Source organism: Equus quagga, chromosome 19 (genome assembly GCF_021613505.1).
Source record: "Equus quagga isolate Etosha38 chromosome 19, UCLA_HA_Equagga_1.0, whole genome shotgun sequence".
Lineage (NCBI taxonomy): Eukaryota > Metazoa > Chordata > Mammalia > Perissodactyla > Equidae > Equus > Equus quagga.
In genome coordinates this window covers 10,399,238-10,416,400 of record NC_060285.1, presented here as the reverse complement: position 1 = coordinate 10,416,400, position 17,163 = coordinate 10,399,238, and the positions used below count along the sequence as shown (strand labels likewise).

General features: G+C 53.3%; 1 protein-coding gene across 1 annotated transcript; it reads right to left on the bottom strand.

The window, feature by feature from the left end:
* Window positions 1-3,844: 3,844 nt before the first annotated feature.
* On the bottom strand, window positions 3,845-15,512 carry DNAL4 (dynein axonemal light chain 4). Its single transcript, XM_046646372.1, has 4 exons — window positions 15,434-15,512; window positions 8,007-8,215; window positions 6,302-6,385; window positions 3,845-4,995 (listed from the first exon to the last, which is right to left on the bottom strand). Exons 2-4 carry the CDS (start codon window positions 8,073-8,075, stop codon window positions 4,831-4,833), a joined length of 318 nt encoding a protein of 105 aa, XP_046502328.1. The 5' UTR covers window positions 8,076-8,215; window positions 15,434-15,512; the 3' UTR covers window positions 3,845-4,830.
* Between the last annotated feature and the right edge of the window lie 1,651 nt (window positions 15,513-17,163).

Sequence of the window (17,163 nt, the reverse complement as noted above, 5' to 3'; positions counted from 1 at the left end):
GGGCAGACCCCTGGAGACGTTTAAGAGCCAGGGCTCTGGCGTCACAGGCCTAGGGTGAATCCTGGCTCTGCCACTTAACTGCTGTGTGACCTGGCGATTGACCTCTCTGGGCTCGATGCCTCATCTGTAAGAGGGGGATGCTGACAGCAGCCCCTCGTGGAGGGAGGGTAAGAATTGAACAAGAGTTTGGACAATGCTCTGGGCAGCGCCTGGCACACGGGGGGCACCAACAGTTGGGGGATGTAATAATAATTCCGATCTTCAGCCTCCCAAACTTGCTCTCTTCCCACCCTCACTGCCTTTCTAAGGATTGAAGGCAGCAGCTGGCGGTGGGAGGTGGTTGCTTTAAATATGAGTTGAGGAGAACAAAGGAAAATAGAACAGGGTGGTGGCTTGTGGCTAAACTTTCAACAATCCCCCTCCCAAACCTGGGGGAGGGACCCAAGGCCCTGCTTGCTGTTCTCCAGGAGCTAGGCCTTGCCTCACAGCTCAGCCACACCTGCGGCGGGCTGGGGGGAGGGGGTGGCGGTTTGGGCTGGGACCCTACAACCCAAGGGGACACCCCCTGCCTGCCTTAGGCACTGTTCTCCGGAGAAGCAGGAAGTAGGTTAAGCAGAATCCTGGAGCTTCTCTGTGTCACTTCCAAGACAACATTAAATATTCACCAGAAGATCTCTCCACAGGCCCCAAGAGCTTCAAAGGCAGCCCCCCTCAGCATGCCCACTGCCTTGGTTGCCATGGGGCCATCACCAGGTCCTTGCCCTTCACCGTCTCAAACTGATGGCCTCGGGGCCCCTCGGCCCCCTCCAGCCCCCACTGTGGTGAGGCGTATGGTTCTGGAATCTGTGCAGGCCAAGTGGGGGCCAAAGTGTCACTCTCTGATCTGGCCGGGGCTCACCGCTCTCCCAGGCAGAGGGATGGGGTCTGTCACTGGCCTCCAGACAAATCTGGGCAAGGCTGCCAGTCTCCCTGACACCAGCTCCAGTTGGGCCCAGCAGGGGGAACGACGTGTCAGTGGGCAAGTCACTGTTCCCTGACACAGATGGCAGCAGAGAGGCCAGGCTGGCTGCGGCTGCAGGGCTGTGGTCACTGCTTCCATTAAGTAAAGCCTGGGCTACTGAGATCTGAGTAGAGGGTGAGGAGCAGGCCCCAGGAGGGTGGGAGGAAGCAGCTAGGAGCCGGATGCACTGAGGCCCTGCCTGGCCATGGGGACCCCAGCTCTCTGCTGGGTGGGAGGTAAACAGAAGGCCTGGGAGTGCAGCATGCGCCTCGATGAGCAGGGATTATAGAGGCTGGCAGGCCCAGGTTTGGGCTGTGGCTAGTTACTTCCTAGCTGGACCCTGGGCAGGATACCGCCACCCTTCCAGCCGTTTCCTCATTTATGGGGGGGACAGTGATTACCGGCGATTACGGCTGTTGAGGACACAGGACATCACGGTCATAAGGGAGGGACCCCAGCACCTGCTGAAGGGGGGTCATTCAACAGAGGGAAGTTTCTTCCTCCCCAATGCCAGCAAATCCCTCGACTTTCGGTGCGCCCTCCCTCCCTCTCGCCCACTTACGAACTGCACTCCCAGCTGCTCCACGCCCCGGGACACTGCACCAGCTTGCTCGAGTCACTGTTGCTCCCTCAACCCAGGGTGCCTTCCCCTGCATCCGCCCTGTCTCATCCCTCCTCCGGCAAATGCCACGGCCTAGTTCGATGCCACCTCCTTGTGAAGCCCCAGGCGGTGAGAGTTGCTCCCTTCTCTGAACCCCATATTCCCCTGAACCCCACCCTCTCTCTCCTCCTAGCAGATTACTTAAATGCATCCTGCTTTCCTGCTCCTGGGTCTGTCTCCTTCGATAGACTGTGAACCATTTGCTGCCAAAGATGGTGCGTTCTTCATTGTCACATCCGTCTCCTTCCCGGCCCTGTCAGCAAATGCTTGCCGAATCACTGGCCACAAGCAGGGAGGCCCTGTGAGGAAGGTCAGGGTGCCCACGGCTGGCATGGGCCTCAGGGAGTGGAGGGAAGTAAAGCCACTGAGAGCAAGAAAAGAAATCCCTGGGAAATACAGCTGCCATTGTCCCCAGTCAGCTGACCCAGCCCCCTAGTGACCACATCACCCTCTGGGAACAGGAAGGGAGGTGAGTGGGGAGGGGTCTGCTGCAGTGCACAGAAGTGGCGCTCCTGTATCACATGCCAGCTAGGGCTGGCGCTTCACAAGCCCAATCTCGGGAGCTGGGTGTCAGCACCCCATCTACAGCTGGGAAGAGAAGGAACACGCCCCAGGGCGCATGGTGAAGATGGTAACACACACGCCACCAGGGCACCACTTGCTCTAGACGCAGGCCTGACGCTCCCGACAACTGCAGGGGGCTGGTGCCTTTTATCTGCATTCTACAGACAAAGCAACTGAGGCACAGGGAGGTTAGGGAGAGCAGGGCTGGGCCTGAGTTGATCTGCAGACCTCCGAGCCCACACTCCCCACGCCCACCCCAACCCCCTGGCTGCGGGCTGAGCCAGCCTCGCTTTTTGGCATCCACGTGTGGCACATTAAAAGCGAGAACAGACGCAAAGCAGGCGGTTAATAAAGCGTAGCTATTCCAGGCCTCGGCACCTCCTCCTTTCATTCCCATCTGTGCACCTCGCCAATCTCTCCAGCAGGACCTAGTGTGGCACAGGACAGCACAGGCCCAGGGTCAAGGAGCTGCTCTCCTCTCCTCCTCGCCTCAAGTCCCAGAGGGCCAGGACCTACTCCGCAGTTAAGAGTCCTTGTGTGTGGCAGTGACCTCAACTTCTCGTTCTTGTCTGCCCCACTGTGCTGGGCTCAGGGCCCGCACACAGCAGCAGCTCAGCTGGCATTTGTGAGGTCCCCATGTGCTCAGCTCAGGGCCCCACAAGGCAGCGGCTCAGCCGGCACTGGTGAGGTTCAGGAGTCAATCGATGCTCCTCTCTCTGCTCAGCCACACTGGTCTTTGCCGAGCGAGCTTTAGCAGCCTGACGCACGCAGTCCAGCAGATCTGTTGACACATCTTGTTACAATTGACCTCTAGCCTCGGAAGGGCCTCACTGGGCCAGGTGCCAGGACTCCCAGGCCTGAGTGGCCAGGGTGGGCCATCTCAGGAGGGCCCCGTGGGTGGGGAGAGGTGGGCTGCAGAGGACGGCTGCCCCAGCTCTGCCCGTGCCTGGTGTTCTCAGGTCTGAGACTTGGGTTCCGAGGCCAGCCCCTGAGCTGAAGGGGCTTCACGGTCCTCCAGTGGGCCCCTCATCCTCAAGCTGCCTCTGCCCTGTGCATTTATTCCCAAGTCCCCTGGCCTGGGCCCCTTCGCTGGTAAAATCCCACTCTCCCTTCAAGAGTTGGCTTTCAGGCCTCACCCCTCGAGCAGCTCCCTTCCTCCCTCAGCTGGGCGCGGGCCCCTCCCTCTCCTCCCAGAGTACCCTGTCCTATCCTCCATTATGGCCCTTTTCATATCCGGTTGAAACAGCTGGTTCCCCCAGAGGGCAGGGCCTGTGGCCTTCCCATCTTTGTACCCACACTCCTGGGGCCTGGCATTCAATAGCTGGTGAATAAATATCTCTGAACTGAGCTAAATTATGTGAGACTGAAAACGCCCTTATCATAGCTTGGTCTGGCTACCAAGGGTGTCTCAATCAGGTCCACATGGCCCCATCCAACTGCACTCAGCCCCCACCCGTGACGTGATGGTGAGGGGGCAGGGCCAGGGCAAGTGGGGTTGTGCCCTGGCACAGGGTTTCCAGCGGCCTCGCTGTTTAGCCAGAAGCCTCTCTGGGCCCCCGGGACCCACTGGAGGACACTGAGCACGCCTTCCCCCAACCTCAAGAGGCTGTAGATCAAGGTCAGGTTTTGGTCATTTTAATTGTAAAAGCCAAGACAGTTATATAAATAAGACCACTGTGTAAAATAGGATTCACCCTTCTACTAAAACCCTTCACCCCACACTCAAAAAGAATATAGAAAATCCAGCAGAGATAAGTACAAATGCGCGTGCGGTCCCTGATGCTAAGTCACTGCAGGCCAGGCTTCCCTGCTGAAACGGGCCCGTGGTGAGCACACTCCTGGCCCAGGCGGCTCACCGGAGGCTCAGCGACACCTCGAGACACTGTCCAGAGCAGGCCCCACACCCTCAGCCACTGCACAAGTAGAGGCAGGGTCAAAGGTTCACGCGGCCTGGCGGTTGGGGAGGACGGAGGGGACAGAGAGGAAAGGCTGCTCGGTCCTCATGCTGAAGCCAGGGCTGTGGAGCTGTGAGTCCAGTGAGCTGCAGTGGTCTGTTCAGCCTGGGGTCAGGTTGGGGAAGGGGCTTCTTGGGGTCACCACTTCTCCAGAGGACGAGGAGAGAAGCTGCCAGTGTCCCTTGAGAGGAGAGGCTCCTTCTTGAGGCCGTTTGCATATGGCCAGTAAAGACAAGGACAGTGGCACCTGCCAGCAGTGCTAAGGGTAAGGGTAGGGGGCTCCCAGGATGTGAGGGGAGAGCAGCCCCCGAGAGAGGAGGGGCTGGCATGTCCTTGTGAGAAAAATCCCATCTCCCCACCCTCCTTCTACCCTGTCACACCTTCCCACCCCTCCCCTGCATCAAGCCCGCTGCCTGCTGCCCCCTTCACACGTGGGACTCAGAGGCAGGTGGCTGGGAGCCTGCAGGTAGAGATGTCAACAAATCCGCACACTGGGCGGCTCCGGAAACTGGTATACGAGGACAAAAGACAAGACCCTAGACTGGGCTTTGAAAAACCATGACCTGCCTGGGGCTGCTCCCCATCCCGGGTGAGCCGCAGGAAGAGGCCCTGTGCGGCGGGGCGGGGCAGGGCAGGGCGGCGCGGCAGTGTCAGGAGCACTTCCAGACACACACGGCCAGGGCCCCGCCGAAGTACAGGTACAGGAGGTTCTTCACCTCATGCGTGATCTCAAAGCCGAAGCCCTCGCCGATCACCACATGCCAGGAGGAGCCAAACTTCCTGTCCATCGTCTCTTTGATCATCTTGGCGGCACTCTGGAAGGAAGAGGATGCTCGTCAGAGGAGGACGTGTGGGGGACAGAGTGGGCATGAGTCAGCTCCCTCCCCTGGAAGCAGGAGTCTTGGCAAGAGAAAAGCCTGTTGCCCAATTATTGTGGTTCTGCTGCTCACAGAACCTTCGGAAAGGCTTTCCACGCAGGCCGCCTCCTGCCAGGGGCTGTTACACAGGCACAGAGCACCAGACGTCACCTCACCAGTCAGGAAGACACTGGCAAAGGCAGCAGAGCGGGCATCGGGCTGGAGACAGCCCTGGGTTTGAGCTGGGTTCTGTCGCTCAGGGCACCAGGCTGTTCTCAGGACTGAGTGAGGTAATCCATCTGAGAGCACTCTGCACACTGGACAGGCTTGTTGTCATCACCGCGAGGTGTCGGTGCATCTTCAGGGAACAGAAAGGCTTTTCCCTAATGGGTCTGGTGGGCTCCCAGAAGGGAAACTGGACTACTTCCCTCAGTCGTGGCAGCAGCCTGCTCTTTCCTGTGCTCGCTCTTTCAAGGAAAGGGCTAGGGAGGGCCAGAGGCCCCAGCCTTTGTGCAGTGAAGCCCAAGCTCAGGCACTTGCGTGCACCAGCAGCACCCACTTCTGTGCCAGGTGCCACGCTGAGCGCTTTGCCCACATCATCTCAGTACACATATCCTCACAACTGCCCGTGAGGAGGCAGCATCCCCACCCACCCCTCTCCCCGACCCCAGTTACAAACTAGGAAACTGAGGCTCAGAGATGAGAAATGGCTTGTCCCAGGGTAAAGAGCTGAGGACTGGAGACAGGACTCACTGGCCAGAGCCTGCCTCCCCACTGGCTGCCATGACGCTTCTTTCTCGCTTACCACCAGACTGATGAATGACATTCCTGTGTCAATGCCTATTGGCCATATTGCCAGCACCTAGAACAGTGCCTGGCGCAGAGATGGTGTTTAACATTCTTTTGAATGGATGAATGAATGCAAGAATGAATGCCTGGCTGACCGCTCTGCTTCACTGGGATGGAGACAAGGGGAAAGGTGCCTATTCAGCAGCCCACTTGAGATAGGGAGCAGGGACAGGGGAATCACAAAGAGCCCTCCGGCTTTCCTTCCCCTAGGGCTGGCTGTGAGCACCAGATCAGGGCCTGGAGACAGCACCAGCCTCCTCCCTTGCTGGCCTTCCCCAGACAGTGAATGCTTCCAAGGAAGGCACTGGCCTAGTCCTGGCAGGACTCTCTGGAGCTGGCTGTGGGGACTGGGGCCACTGGATTCACCCATGGGGGTCACCAAAGGCACAAGGGCAGCCTGTACCGATGGCAATACCTCGTTGTTGTTGGAGAATTTCTCACAGGCCGTGACACATAGTTCCATGGTTTCCACTCGCATCTCCTCTGGCATGTCCGAGTGCTAGAGACAGGGCGGGGTGACAAATAGAAAGAGGCTTAGCCCGTGACCTGGCCTTCTGGGCTGGCCTCTCTGTCCCAAGCTTAAGGCATGGACACTGCGTGGCTGCCCTGGGACAGCCCTGGGTAGAGTCCAGAGAGGTGCCCCATCTCCTGACTCAGAGCCTACAGCTGGGGCAAAGGGGGCATGGAATCAAGATGAGGCATGTGGCTCTAACACCCAGGCCCCTCTGCCAGGGCACGGAGCTCCATCAGCACCGCATTCCAGCCAACAGACCCAGGGAAGAAGGCCGGCTCGGGCAGGAGGCATGCTGGCTACGGAGACAGTTTACAAGTAGCCTCTGAGCACAGCCAACTCTCGCCCCAGGAGCCTGAAGAGAGCTCTCCACTCTTGACCGCTCCTGGTTCTCTTCCTGCCTCTCTGGCTGCTCCTTCTCAATCCACTCTGCTGCAGCCCCTCCCGCTCCCAATTGCTGCAGCCCTGGGCTTCATCTCTGCCCTCTCCTCTTCTCATCCTGTTCTGTGATTTATTTATCGTCTATATGGCGAAGGTTGTCCCATTTGCATCCCCAGCCTTAACCTCTTTATTGGGCTCCTGACTCCTAAGTCCAACTGCTCACCTGACACCTCACTTAGACGTCTGAAAGGTAAGTCTTGATTTTCCCCTCAAACCTGCTCTTCCTCTGTCTTCCTTCTCTCGGTAATTAACACCATTTTCTCTCCGATGTTCAGGAAGAAACAAACCCTAGGAGTCATCCTTGACCGGCTTTCCTTCCTTTCCCTCCAGCATCCAGTGCATCTGTGAGTTCTCTTGCCTCTACCTTCAAGATCTGTCTAGAATCTGACTATGTCTCGCCACCCTCATCTCTCTGGGCCTCTGCAGGAGGGTCCTCACTGGTCTCCCACTTCTACTCTGTACCCCCAAATCCATTCTCCTTACAACAGCTGGAGTGATCTTTTAAAAACATGAAGCAGATCACATTACTCCTCTGCTTGGAACTCAGGAGAGAATCCATGCTCCTCCCGCGGCCAGAGAGGCCTCTGAGGTCTGGGTCGTCATCACTCTGACTCTCATGTCCTGCCACCCCTCTCAGCACCCCGTTCCAGAGAGCAGCCTTCTTTCTGTTCCTCCGAAATGCCGAGCTCATCCCCACCTCGGGCTTTTTGTGCTTGCAGTCTCCTCTGCTTGGAACGTTCTTCTCCAGACCGTCATAAGGCTTACTGCCTCACTTTATTCAGGTCGCTGATCAGAGAAACCTTTCCAGAAGCAAACCTCTACTCTCCAGCTCCTTAGGCCACCTTTATTTTTCTTGATTGCACTTATTATTTGAAATTATGTGCTTTAAACCTTTCTTTCATGTGGGCCAGGCCTTCATCTGTCTTGTTCACAACTATATCCACAGTGCCCAGAATGGAGCCCAGGATACAGTGGGGACCTAACTAGAGACTCAGCAAATGAAGGAATGAATGAATGAATGGATCACGGGCGACTCCTGGATCTCCAGATCTGAGCCGGAAGAGCCCTTAACTTCCTCCCACTGCCGTCCTGCAGGGGACGAGCTACCCCGCCTCTCTCCAGGACTGCGTGGGCTGCTGGCCACGCGGCCTCCCTCCCCAGGGCTTACCCTGACCAGAGGGAAGGTCTGCAGGCGTTTGTAATCAGCCTCATCTTTCTTCCCCTCCGTTTCTCCCATGATCCTTCCACTGTGACCACCGGAGGAGAGGGGGCGCTCTCAGGAGGTGCTGGGGCTGGCAATTAAGACACACCCAGGAGACTCAGGAAGCAGGCCCTGACAACTTGGTGGGAGCAGAGAGTGTCCTTCCCCAAGGGCTGCTGTAGAAAACAGGAAAGACCAGGAGAAGAGAGTTGGCTTTAAAACCACGCATCACAAATTAGAAATGTCTCACTAACAATTTGACACCTCCCCGTCTTAACTCCTCCGCATCCTTTTCCAAATGGCCAGCAAGTCTGCAGACGGGAGGATGAGTCAACACGAGATGCTGGGACCCGGTTAAGAACACACTGGTACGCTGCTGCAAGCCCACACTGTCATTATCAAGACAAATACTGATTGCGGGCCAGGCCGAGGAGGGAGCCTGGGGCTCCGCCGAACAACTGCAGCTTGTCTGCAAGCCCACTCTGCACAGTCCTTATTTCTCAGCAGACGCGCTTCCACAGTTAAATGTCAGGTTACGATCAACAATCCTGGGCTTACGGGCAAGCGAGTGCTTCCTTGTGCAGGTCCCTGATCTGCAGGAGGAATGGGAACAGCGATGTTCCAGGTCCTCCTTGGCATGCCAGGCTCCCCAGCTCTTCCTGCCCGCTCCCCCTTAGGCCACCCCGTCCTGTCTGGCTGGCCCAGGAGCTGGGAGGCCTGGGCGTTAGTGCTGCTTCTACTGCTCACCCATAGCAAGGCCTCAGATTCCTCATCAGTAACATGCGGGTAGTCACATCTGTCTCATGGGGCCGTTATGAGGATCAAATGAGACAAAGCAACCATCTCACTGCCAGGCACATGGCAGGCACTCAACAAACTGTCCTTCCCTCCCTCTGGCTCCTGGGGGAATCAAATGAGAATGCATGTAGAGATGACTGGAAAATTACAAAGCCTACTATATACGTATAGTTTTTTTTCTTTCCAAATCCAATTATCTAATAACAGATGGGGCTTTTCCTAAAGAGATGGGCCTGGATCGTAAGTGACTGGAAGCCTGCTGGAAATCCTGGTGTTTTTCTCTTTCCTGCAATTCAACTTATGCTATAATTCAAAGGACTTTTTATCTCAGAAGTACTAATATAAATGAATACAAACCACCATGTTGTGAAACCCTTTTTAACAATCCATATTGGACAACTATCGCCAAATAATGTTATTCTAGGATTTCTCACATTTCCAAATAAATTTGCTTCCACGGCATAGCCACGAAACCCTGAAGACACCCAGCACAGTAACTAACAGGTAGTAACGAGAGGAGACGGTCATTAGGCTTCCTGTGTGCCAGCCACTGTTCTAGGTGCTTCCTGTGCACTCAGTCTGTCACTGCACCTCCCATGAGGTAGGTCCTGTACAAACGGAGGCATGAAGCTGTTATGCTGCTGGCCTGAGGTCACTCAGCTAGTGAGAGGCAGAGCTGGGGTTTGAATCCGGGTACAGTCTGTGGTGTGGGTACTCCTATCCCCTCCTCCTAAGGCCTCGTCACAGCACTGTCACACAGTAGGCACCACAAAGCTGGTCTCGTGTGTGTGACCACTGGTGCGGCTCATATGATCCCAGCAGCGAGATAAATGTCTGACCTTCCCTTTCGGTGTCTGCCATCCTAATGCTAACTTGACCCTTGTTTGGCCAAACACTGAGCTTTCTGTGCACTTTTTCCAGGTTGTGCCCTCAATTTTATCCCATTCTCTGCTGCTTCAGAAGCCCTCAGAGCCATCCATGTGGTTGGCCCCCTCGAACGAGGCTGGAAGCCTGGCACCCATGCCACTGTCCCACGGCACCAGTATTTTCTGATTTCTCATGGACAGACGGCTCCTCTTTTCTCATCAATTCTGGGCATCAGTGCCACTCAGATATTAGCAGTTTTTCTTTGTCTCTACATATAAGCTGGCAAATTTCCAAGCACTGTCTCATTGTACTTTCTGCTCATGTTTCTCATTTCACAAAATCCAGTGAATCACTTTGTCTTCGCTCATTAACGTTAAGGCCCTTCTCCAGTTCCATCCTGTTCTCCAAGCTTGAGTAAAGGCCACTTGATGGGCTCCTCCTCCACATTATCAAGGTGTGACCGCAGGTGGCAGCTGCACTGACATCAAAGGATAAGGGCTTCAAGTTTTGTCTAAGTGAGATTTTCAAGTGGGAACAACTTAAAATGCTGAAGCAGCTGCTTAGGTATCTTTCCCCTAAATATTTCAGTTGCGTTCAATTCAGCCTCTGGGCTAAACAGTGCTAGCAGGGAGGGGCCTTGAAGGGAATTCAGAGGCAACGGCACCCATGCCTGCCTGGGGAGCGCAGGGTCTGTGACAGCTGCTTAGACTCTGCTTCAGCATATGCAATCCTGATGTAATGTCATCAGACTTCAGAGGTATTACCAAAGCCATTCTTCAGGAACAAAGAGGGAAAAGCCATTGGGACAGTTTTAGGGGGAAGGGCGGCGCCTTGTAGAGGAGAGAAGGTGCAGGACCACAAGGCAGAGTTTTTAGGCTTGAATACCAGTTCTAGAAGTGGAATGAATTCTGCCCTCCTCCTTGCTTTGTAGCCTTGGGCAAGTAATTTAACCTGGGCCACGTTTTCCCCTCTATGAAACAGGACACTCCCATCTTCTCATCCTCAGTAAGCTGGAGCGAGCACCCAGGACATGCATGTGAGCGTTTTGAAATTTTACAGCTCTGTGCACTCTGACGATCGCCCGTTCTCACTACGGCCATGTTATCAGCCAGGACTTCGTCAACATTGTTCAACCACATTTATTAAGAGCCACGACTGCAAAAAGCTATTCCTAACCACTACACGTATTTCCGGGGATCCAAAATGGATGAGACTTACAGAATAAAGAGGAACAGTTATAGATGATGTGTTTCCAAATCCAGAAAGGTAGGGGAATTTTTTTGTGATGCTGTATCATTATAGTACAGCTCTAGTTATTCAGCCGCGATTAAAAACTCCTGCTGAAAGAACGCTACCCAAAATAGCAGACCCAGAGGTTTTAATAACCTTATCAATCTTCCATGGAAATGAGTGTGTGTCTGACAGCTCCAGGCCAGAAAGAGCGCCCTTTAATAATGTAAGTGTGCGCACAGCCAGGTACTTGAATCTGCCGGGTGCCAGAGCTCGACCCGTCCCAGGGCTGGTCCTGGCGCAGAGCCACGCCAGCCTTGCTCTCTCCCCTGCCCTTGATCTTCCTCCTCACCCAAGGGCCCCCTGCGTGCTTTACGCGTCCTCCCCCACGTCTGATGTGAGGCTTCTCCTAGGCAACAGGAGGCACAGAGGGGGCTCTTTATCTCATCGCCATGTCAAAGCCAGTGTCTCTTGTCCCGCTGTCCCTTGTTCTTTTGTGGTACTGACCTCAGTCACCATTTATTACTTTGCTTCTGGAGCACCTGGCAAGAATCCTTAAGAGGGTTAGGGGATGTGGGGAAAAATGAATGGACTCTGGGAAATAAGGTCAAAAGAGCCTGCCAGCCCGCCGGGGGCACCCCCAGCCACTCTATGCCTAGGACACTCCTGGCCCACAGCCCCAGGCTCGTCACCCTTAACCACTGCCAAGCATCTGAGAGGTGGAAGGACACGCTCAGAGTGGGGCCCGGCAGCTGTGAGTGCAGGCTCCGCAGGCAGATCTGAACTCACATCTCGGCCTGTCTCCGACAACTGTCTACTTCTCCAAGCCTCGGTTTTCTCCTCTGGAAACTGGGACTAAGAATAGACTCGACTTCGCAGTAAACGTCAGCTCTTGTTACTGGTGCAGCAGGAAGGGGACTGCCAAGTCCTCCTTCATATGCCAGTCCACTAAACGTCAAAACATTCGGTCAGACAGTCAGTACTTACTGACTTCCCAACTCTGTGCAAACACCGTGTTAGGAGTGATGGAGGAAAGAGCCACAAGGGAATTCTGTAAAACTCAGCTGGGGCCGGGCCAGGGCTGAGGGTAGTGGTGTGGTTGCACAGTGTTTTCACATTCATCGTCTCATTTCATCCCGTAACAACCTGTGGGGGTGGCATCTACTCCCAGGTCTCAGGCAAGGCACCTCAGGCTCAGAGAGGCTTGGGGCTGGCCCGGGGGTACACAGGCAGCAATCACAGTGCCAGGGTCCAAACCCATTTCTATTCTTCTCATTCCACCTTCTGTGCTTTCTCCCTGTCACAAGCAAGTAGGAGATAAGGCAGAAGCACAAATAACTTCAATCCCGGGCAGCCACCTGTCCAGGCACTCCTTCCACTGCCAGCCCTATCAGGGATACGCACTGGGGACCTCGTCATCCTCTGGCCTTTCCCTGACATGGCCACCCTCTGCCTTCTGGCAAACAAGGAGCAAAGCCACTAAGGTGAAGAGAAAGGAAAATACGGGCTTGGGGGCATCCATCCAAGACGTCAGTGGTGGGTCAGGAAACAAGATCTGGATTCCACAGATCAGTGTAAAACGGGGGAAGCAAACAGCGCGGCCACTTTTAGATTTTGCTCAGTAAGAGCATTAAAAAACATATCATCTACCAAAAAAGAAAGTTTTAATAGTAAGAAGGAGATGGTCGCAGAATAAAGGACAGTCCTCCTCAAGAAAAGACAGCTACCTTTCATACACACAAAGGGGTGTTTCTTTTTACATTGCCCTTATTGTTTCTCATTTTACTGAGGTCCATTTTTCTGAGGTCCATTTTACTGAGGTCTCATCTTTCTGATGTGCTTTAGACCATAGGGAGGGAGGGAAGACGAGAGAGGGAGGGAAAGAGATCATGAGATTAAGCGAGGGGGAGAGCGAGAAAGAGAGAGATCAAGACATTTTCTTTACGTATAAAAGGATGTAATAAACAACAGTGACTCACGTGGCACACCCTCACGGACATACCCAAATCTGGATGAAATCCCAAACATTTTTGACAAGATACAAAGTACAACAAAAAGTCCTAACTATCGCAGCTATTAGCTCTGGAGAACAGATGCTTACTATAGACAGCACATTACACAGTCTCCACACGCAACACCCCCTCTTTCCCACTCAAGAAAACAGATTTGAACGTAAGGGACTAAGAATGACATTATCACAGAAATAAACTGGAGTTAGCACTGATTTTTTTTTTTAAATCATTCACAAGTGCTAATTACCGGTGACATCTCACAACCAGTCACGACTCAGCTGTGCAGTGTGAGTCCAGACAATCACCTTGGCTGAAGGACTTTATCAATTCTCCTGTAGATGCCCCAAAGCACAAAATCTGGTGTTTGGCACATGGCAGAATCCCAACAAATATCTAAAGTGTAATTAAATTATTTCATTTGCTCCTTGGGAAGGGAGAGAACCTATCAAAGCCATTCAATAACGTTTATTGAGCACTGACCTCGAGCAAGGAGCGGGGTGGGTGTTCTATATACCGGATCTCAGTTACTCCTCTGATAACTCGGTCAGACAGGCACTATTGTCCCTACTTTTCTGACAACTGTGCAGGCTGAGAAAAGGAAAGGGACTGTCCACCCAGCTAATCCTAGGAGGAGCTAGGATTTGGTCAGGCATGCACGACTTCAAGATTACACTTTTTTCAACTACTCCACTATAAGCTAGAGACAGTCCCTGCTTTCAAGGAGCTTATGATCTCATGTGAGAAGCCAACACACATACACAAGAACGAACGATGGTTCATGGCAGAAAGCAGTAAGTGCCACAAGACAGATGCAGAGATAGAGGAAAGGGGAGAATTCTGGCAGGGGCAGGGGAGAGGACAGCAAGAAAAGCTTGGTCAGGCGTTACAAGGTGAGTGGGAATCCTGACAGGGGAACAAAGTGAGGAAGACTTTTCTAGGCAGAGAGATGAACAAACACAGTGATATCAAAGCAGAAAGCTCAAAGTGTTTTCTGGGAAAGTCCAACAGTACAATTTGGCTGGAGGACAGAACTTGGCAAAGGAGAAGGGACAAAGAAAGCTGGGGAAAAAAAGGGTGGGGTTGGGTTGTGGCAGTGTAGGAGGGCCCTAAGACCTAGGCTTAAGAAGTGTGGATATTTTTAGTGGAGAATGAGAAACTCTTTGGGGGGGTCTCTTGGGGGTTGGTGACATGGTTGTGTTATCGGACAATTACTCTGGTGGGCTGGGTTAACAGGATGAGAGACTGGAGACAGGGATACCAGTCAGCAAGCTACAGCAATGGCCCAGGTGACAGCCATTAAAGACTTGAACCAGGGGGGTGGCTTCAGGAGTGGCGAGGATAAGATCCTCATGGTACAACAGATGGATAGTAGAGAAGCAGGCCAGTTTGATTTTAGAACTACGTATTGAGTTTAAGTTGCTGGTGAGATATGCACGTGGAGGTGTCTTGTCAGGAGCAGGTAATCACCATATCAGGGATCCTCAGGGGCAGAAGGGAAGCCATCACGTCCAACCATCACATCAATCTATCAGTCTCCACCCCACCCCCACCATGGTTAGGGATACCCCAAAGTATCCCTAACCATGGAAGCCCAGGAGAAAGATCAGAGCTGGTGGTCCAGACTTGAGGGTCAAATGGAGAAATGAGAGGTGACACTAACGCAGTTGGTGACACTTCTCAGAGGGGGAAAGTGTGGGGAAGTAAGAGACAAAGGAAGGCAAGTAACAAATACTGAATCTGCATTGGACTGGACTTCGATTCCCATTATCCTCAGAATTCCCCAAGGAGACGCGCCAGAGTCTCCTGATTTTATATATACTCAGACTGTTGCCCAGATTACGTAACTTGCTAGAGTCCTGTAACTCGGAATTCAAATTAGGTTTGCCAAGTTCTTTTCACTACACCCGATAGCTCCCATGGGGAGCACGTCCTCGAGGAAGCCTACAGTTGGGTCAAAGAATCACATCCTAGAACGACAGACTCATTCGAAGAGGCCTTAGAGCTCATTCAACCCAACTTCTCGTTTACAGTTGGGGCAACTGAGGCCCAAAGAGGCAAATGACCAGCCTGGAGTCCCAGCACGTCGCCAACTGTCCAAGTCAAGCAGTCTGGGCCGAGGCGATGGCGATGGCGACCACCGGCTCAGCCGCGGGAGGGGGGATTACTCCGAGAAAGGTGGGGGGAATCAAGGTGCTAGGAGGAGTCGGGTCAGGGGGGATGGGGGACCGCGAAGCTGGACGGGGCCTCAGGTGGGTGGGGAGGAGCGGCCCGCAGAGTCGCGATGGCGAATCTGTCACGACCGAGCTCACAGGTCCCCCAAGTGAGGAGGTGGGGGGGTTGGGAGGACTTGGGGCTCTGGACCAGCAGGCAGGAGACTGAGGCGGGGCCTCCGCGGTGGGCGAGGCCCTGCCAGCCCCGCGATGCCTCCCGGCCCCGCTTCGGGAGGGCCCCCCCCACCCGGCTGCCCGCCGCGCCCTGGGGCCTCACCTGCTCCCGCGGGGGCCGGAGCCGGGGCCGCAGCTAGCGCACCCCCGCCAGCGTTGTCAAGGAGCGAAACAAGAGTATCTTAGCAACAGCAAGGAAGTCCTGCCCCCCACCGGACGTTGATGTGACTTTCACTTCTTATTGGGGAATAAAAGTGTCAATCAATGTTGAAGGGCCCTACAACGTAGAGGGTGGTAGGAAGGGGCGTGGTTTAGAGCTTAGGGAGGCGGGGCTTCATTTATAGTCGTCTTAAGTGGGCCTGAGGAGTCCGGGATGTAGAGAAGTTGTTTTAGTGAAACAAACTTTGGAGAGCGGTATTGGGAGTTTCTCTTAGCCATTTGAAGTAACAAATTCAATCTGTTGGTGTTGTGACACTGGGATGCTATTTTATTAGGATCTCAAAACCTAATAATAACAGCATTTATGTAGGGCTTTACAATCTCACATGATTCCTACCACAATTATTTTAGGTAATGGTGTTTGTAGCCCCATCTGAACTAAATTCAGAGAAGTTAGTAACTTGGTAAGGGAAAGAATCAAGGTAAAGCTCCTGGAGAAGGAACCCCCGCGCCCTCTCCACCACAGCACACCCTTGGTAAATAAATGAAAAACAATAGGATATACTGCAGTATGAGAGGAAGCCATTGGATTTAAAACTAATTTGGCCTGGCCTTGTTTTTCCAAAAGGACCTGATGTGGCCTGTTGAACATGCATTGTACATCTGCTTTAAACATTGACAATGTCCCAAAGACAAGAAAGATGTCCTTAAAGATAGTATCTTCCCCCATATTGGCATTTCTTTCAGAATAAGCGTTTCCTCCTGGAAACTAAGGATTAATTACCGACCTGCGGTGCTCACCTTGTGAGCAGTGATCCACTGTGCCAGCAAAGCAATCTCGTGACTATTGTAGAAGGGACATTCCTATGATATGTGATGGATGCTCTTTGTTCCAAGACTGTATACAACCACTCTGTATGCCACTCTTCTTTGGTGCCCTTCCTTCCTTGGGGAAGGAAGGCCCTGTGCTATAGTTCTCAGACTTGGCTTATAATAAACTCATCTCAGTTTTGATTTATAGATTTATTATGTATTATTTGCTTCAACACCCGCATATGGTTGCCTAGGCCGTAGGAGACATTGTACATCTCACTTAAAGACACAGTTGTCCAGAGCCTGCCTTTTCTTTCCCTTGGGAAGAAAAATTAATCTGAAAGTATTGATACAGTACAATAGGGGGAAGGGAGAAGAACCTGCAGATTTAGTTATTTGATTGGTGGATCAAAAATCAGTGAGGTACTCCATAATTTAAACACTAGTTTATCATAATGGGTACTTCGGGTGAAACCCCACTTCACGTTCACTGGCACCTACTGGGAACTCAGTCCAGCACTCCTGGCCAGGTGCTAGTGATTCAGGGAAGAGTAAGATGGGGACCTTAGTCTCAGAGAAGGCACAGTCCAAGTGGAGGCACAGCCATGTTAACAAGTGGATACAGAGTAATTCATTCTACTTGTGCTCTGGTAGAGGTGTGGACAAGGTGCTGGTTCTCACCAAGGAGGGAGCAACTAATGCTCAGAGAAGGTGGTGCTTGAGTTGGCTGAGTCTAAGTTGACCAATAGGCCAATGAGGGTGGGAGAGCACAGTTCATTGGGGAACTGCTGGTGGTTCCATTAGGACTGGGTGGAGGGTGAATGTGGTGGGAGGTGATGGGGAAGAGGGTGAAGATGAGGA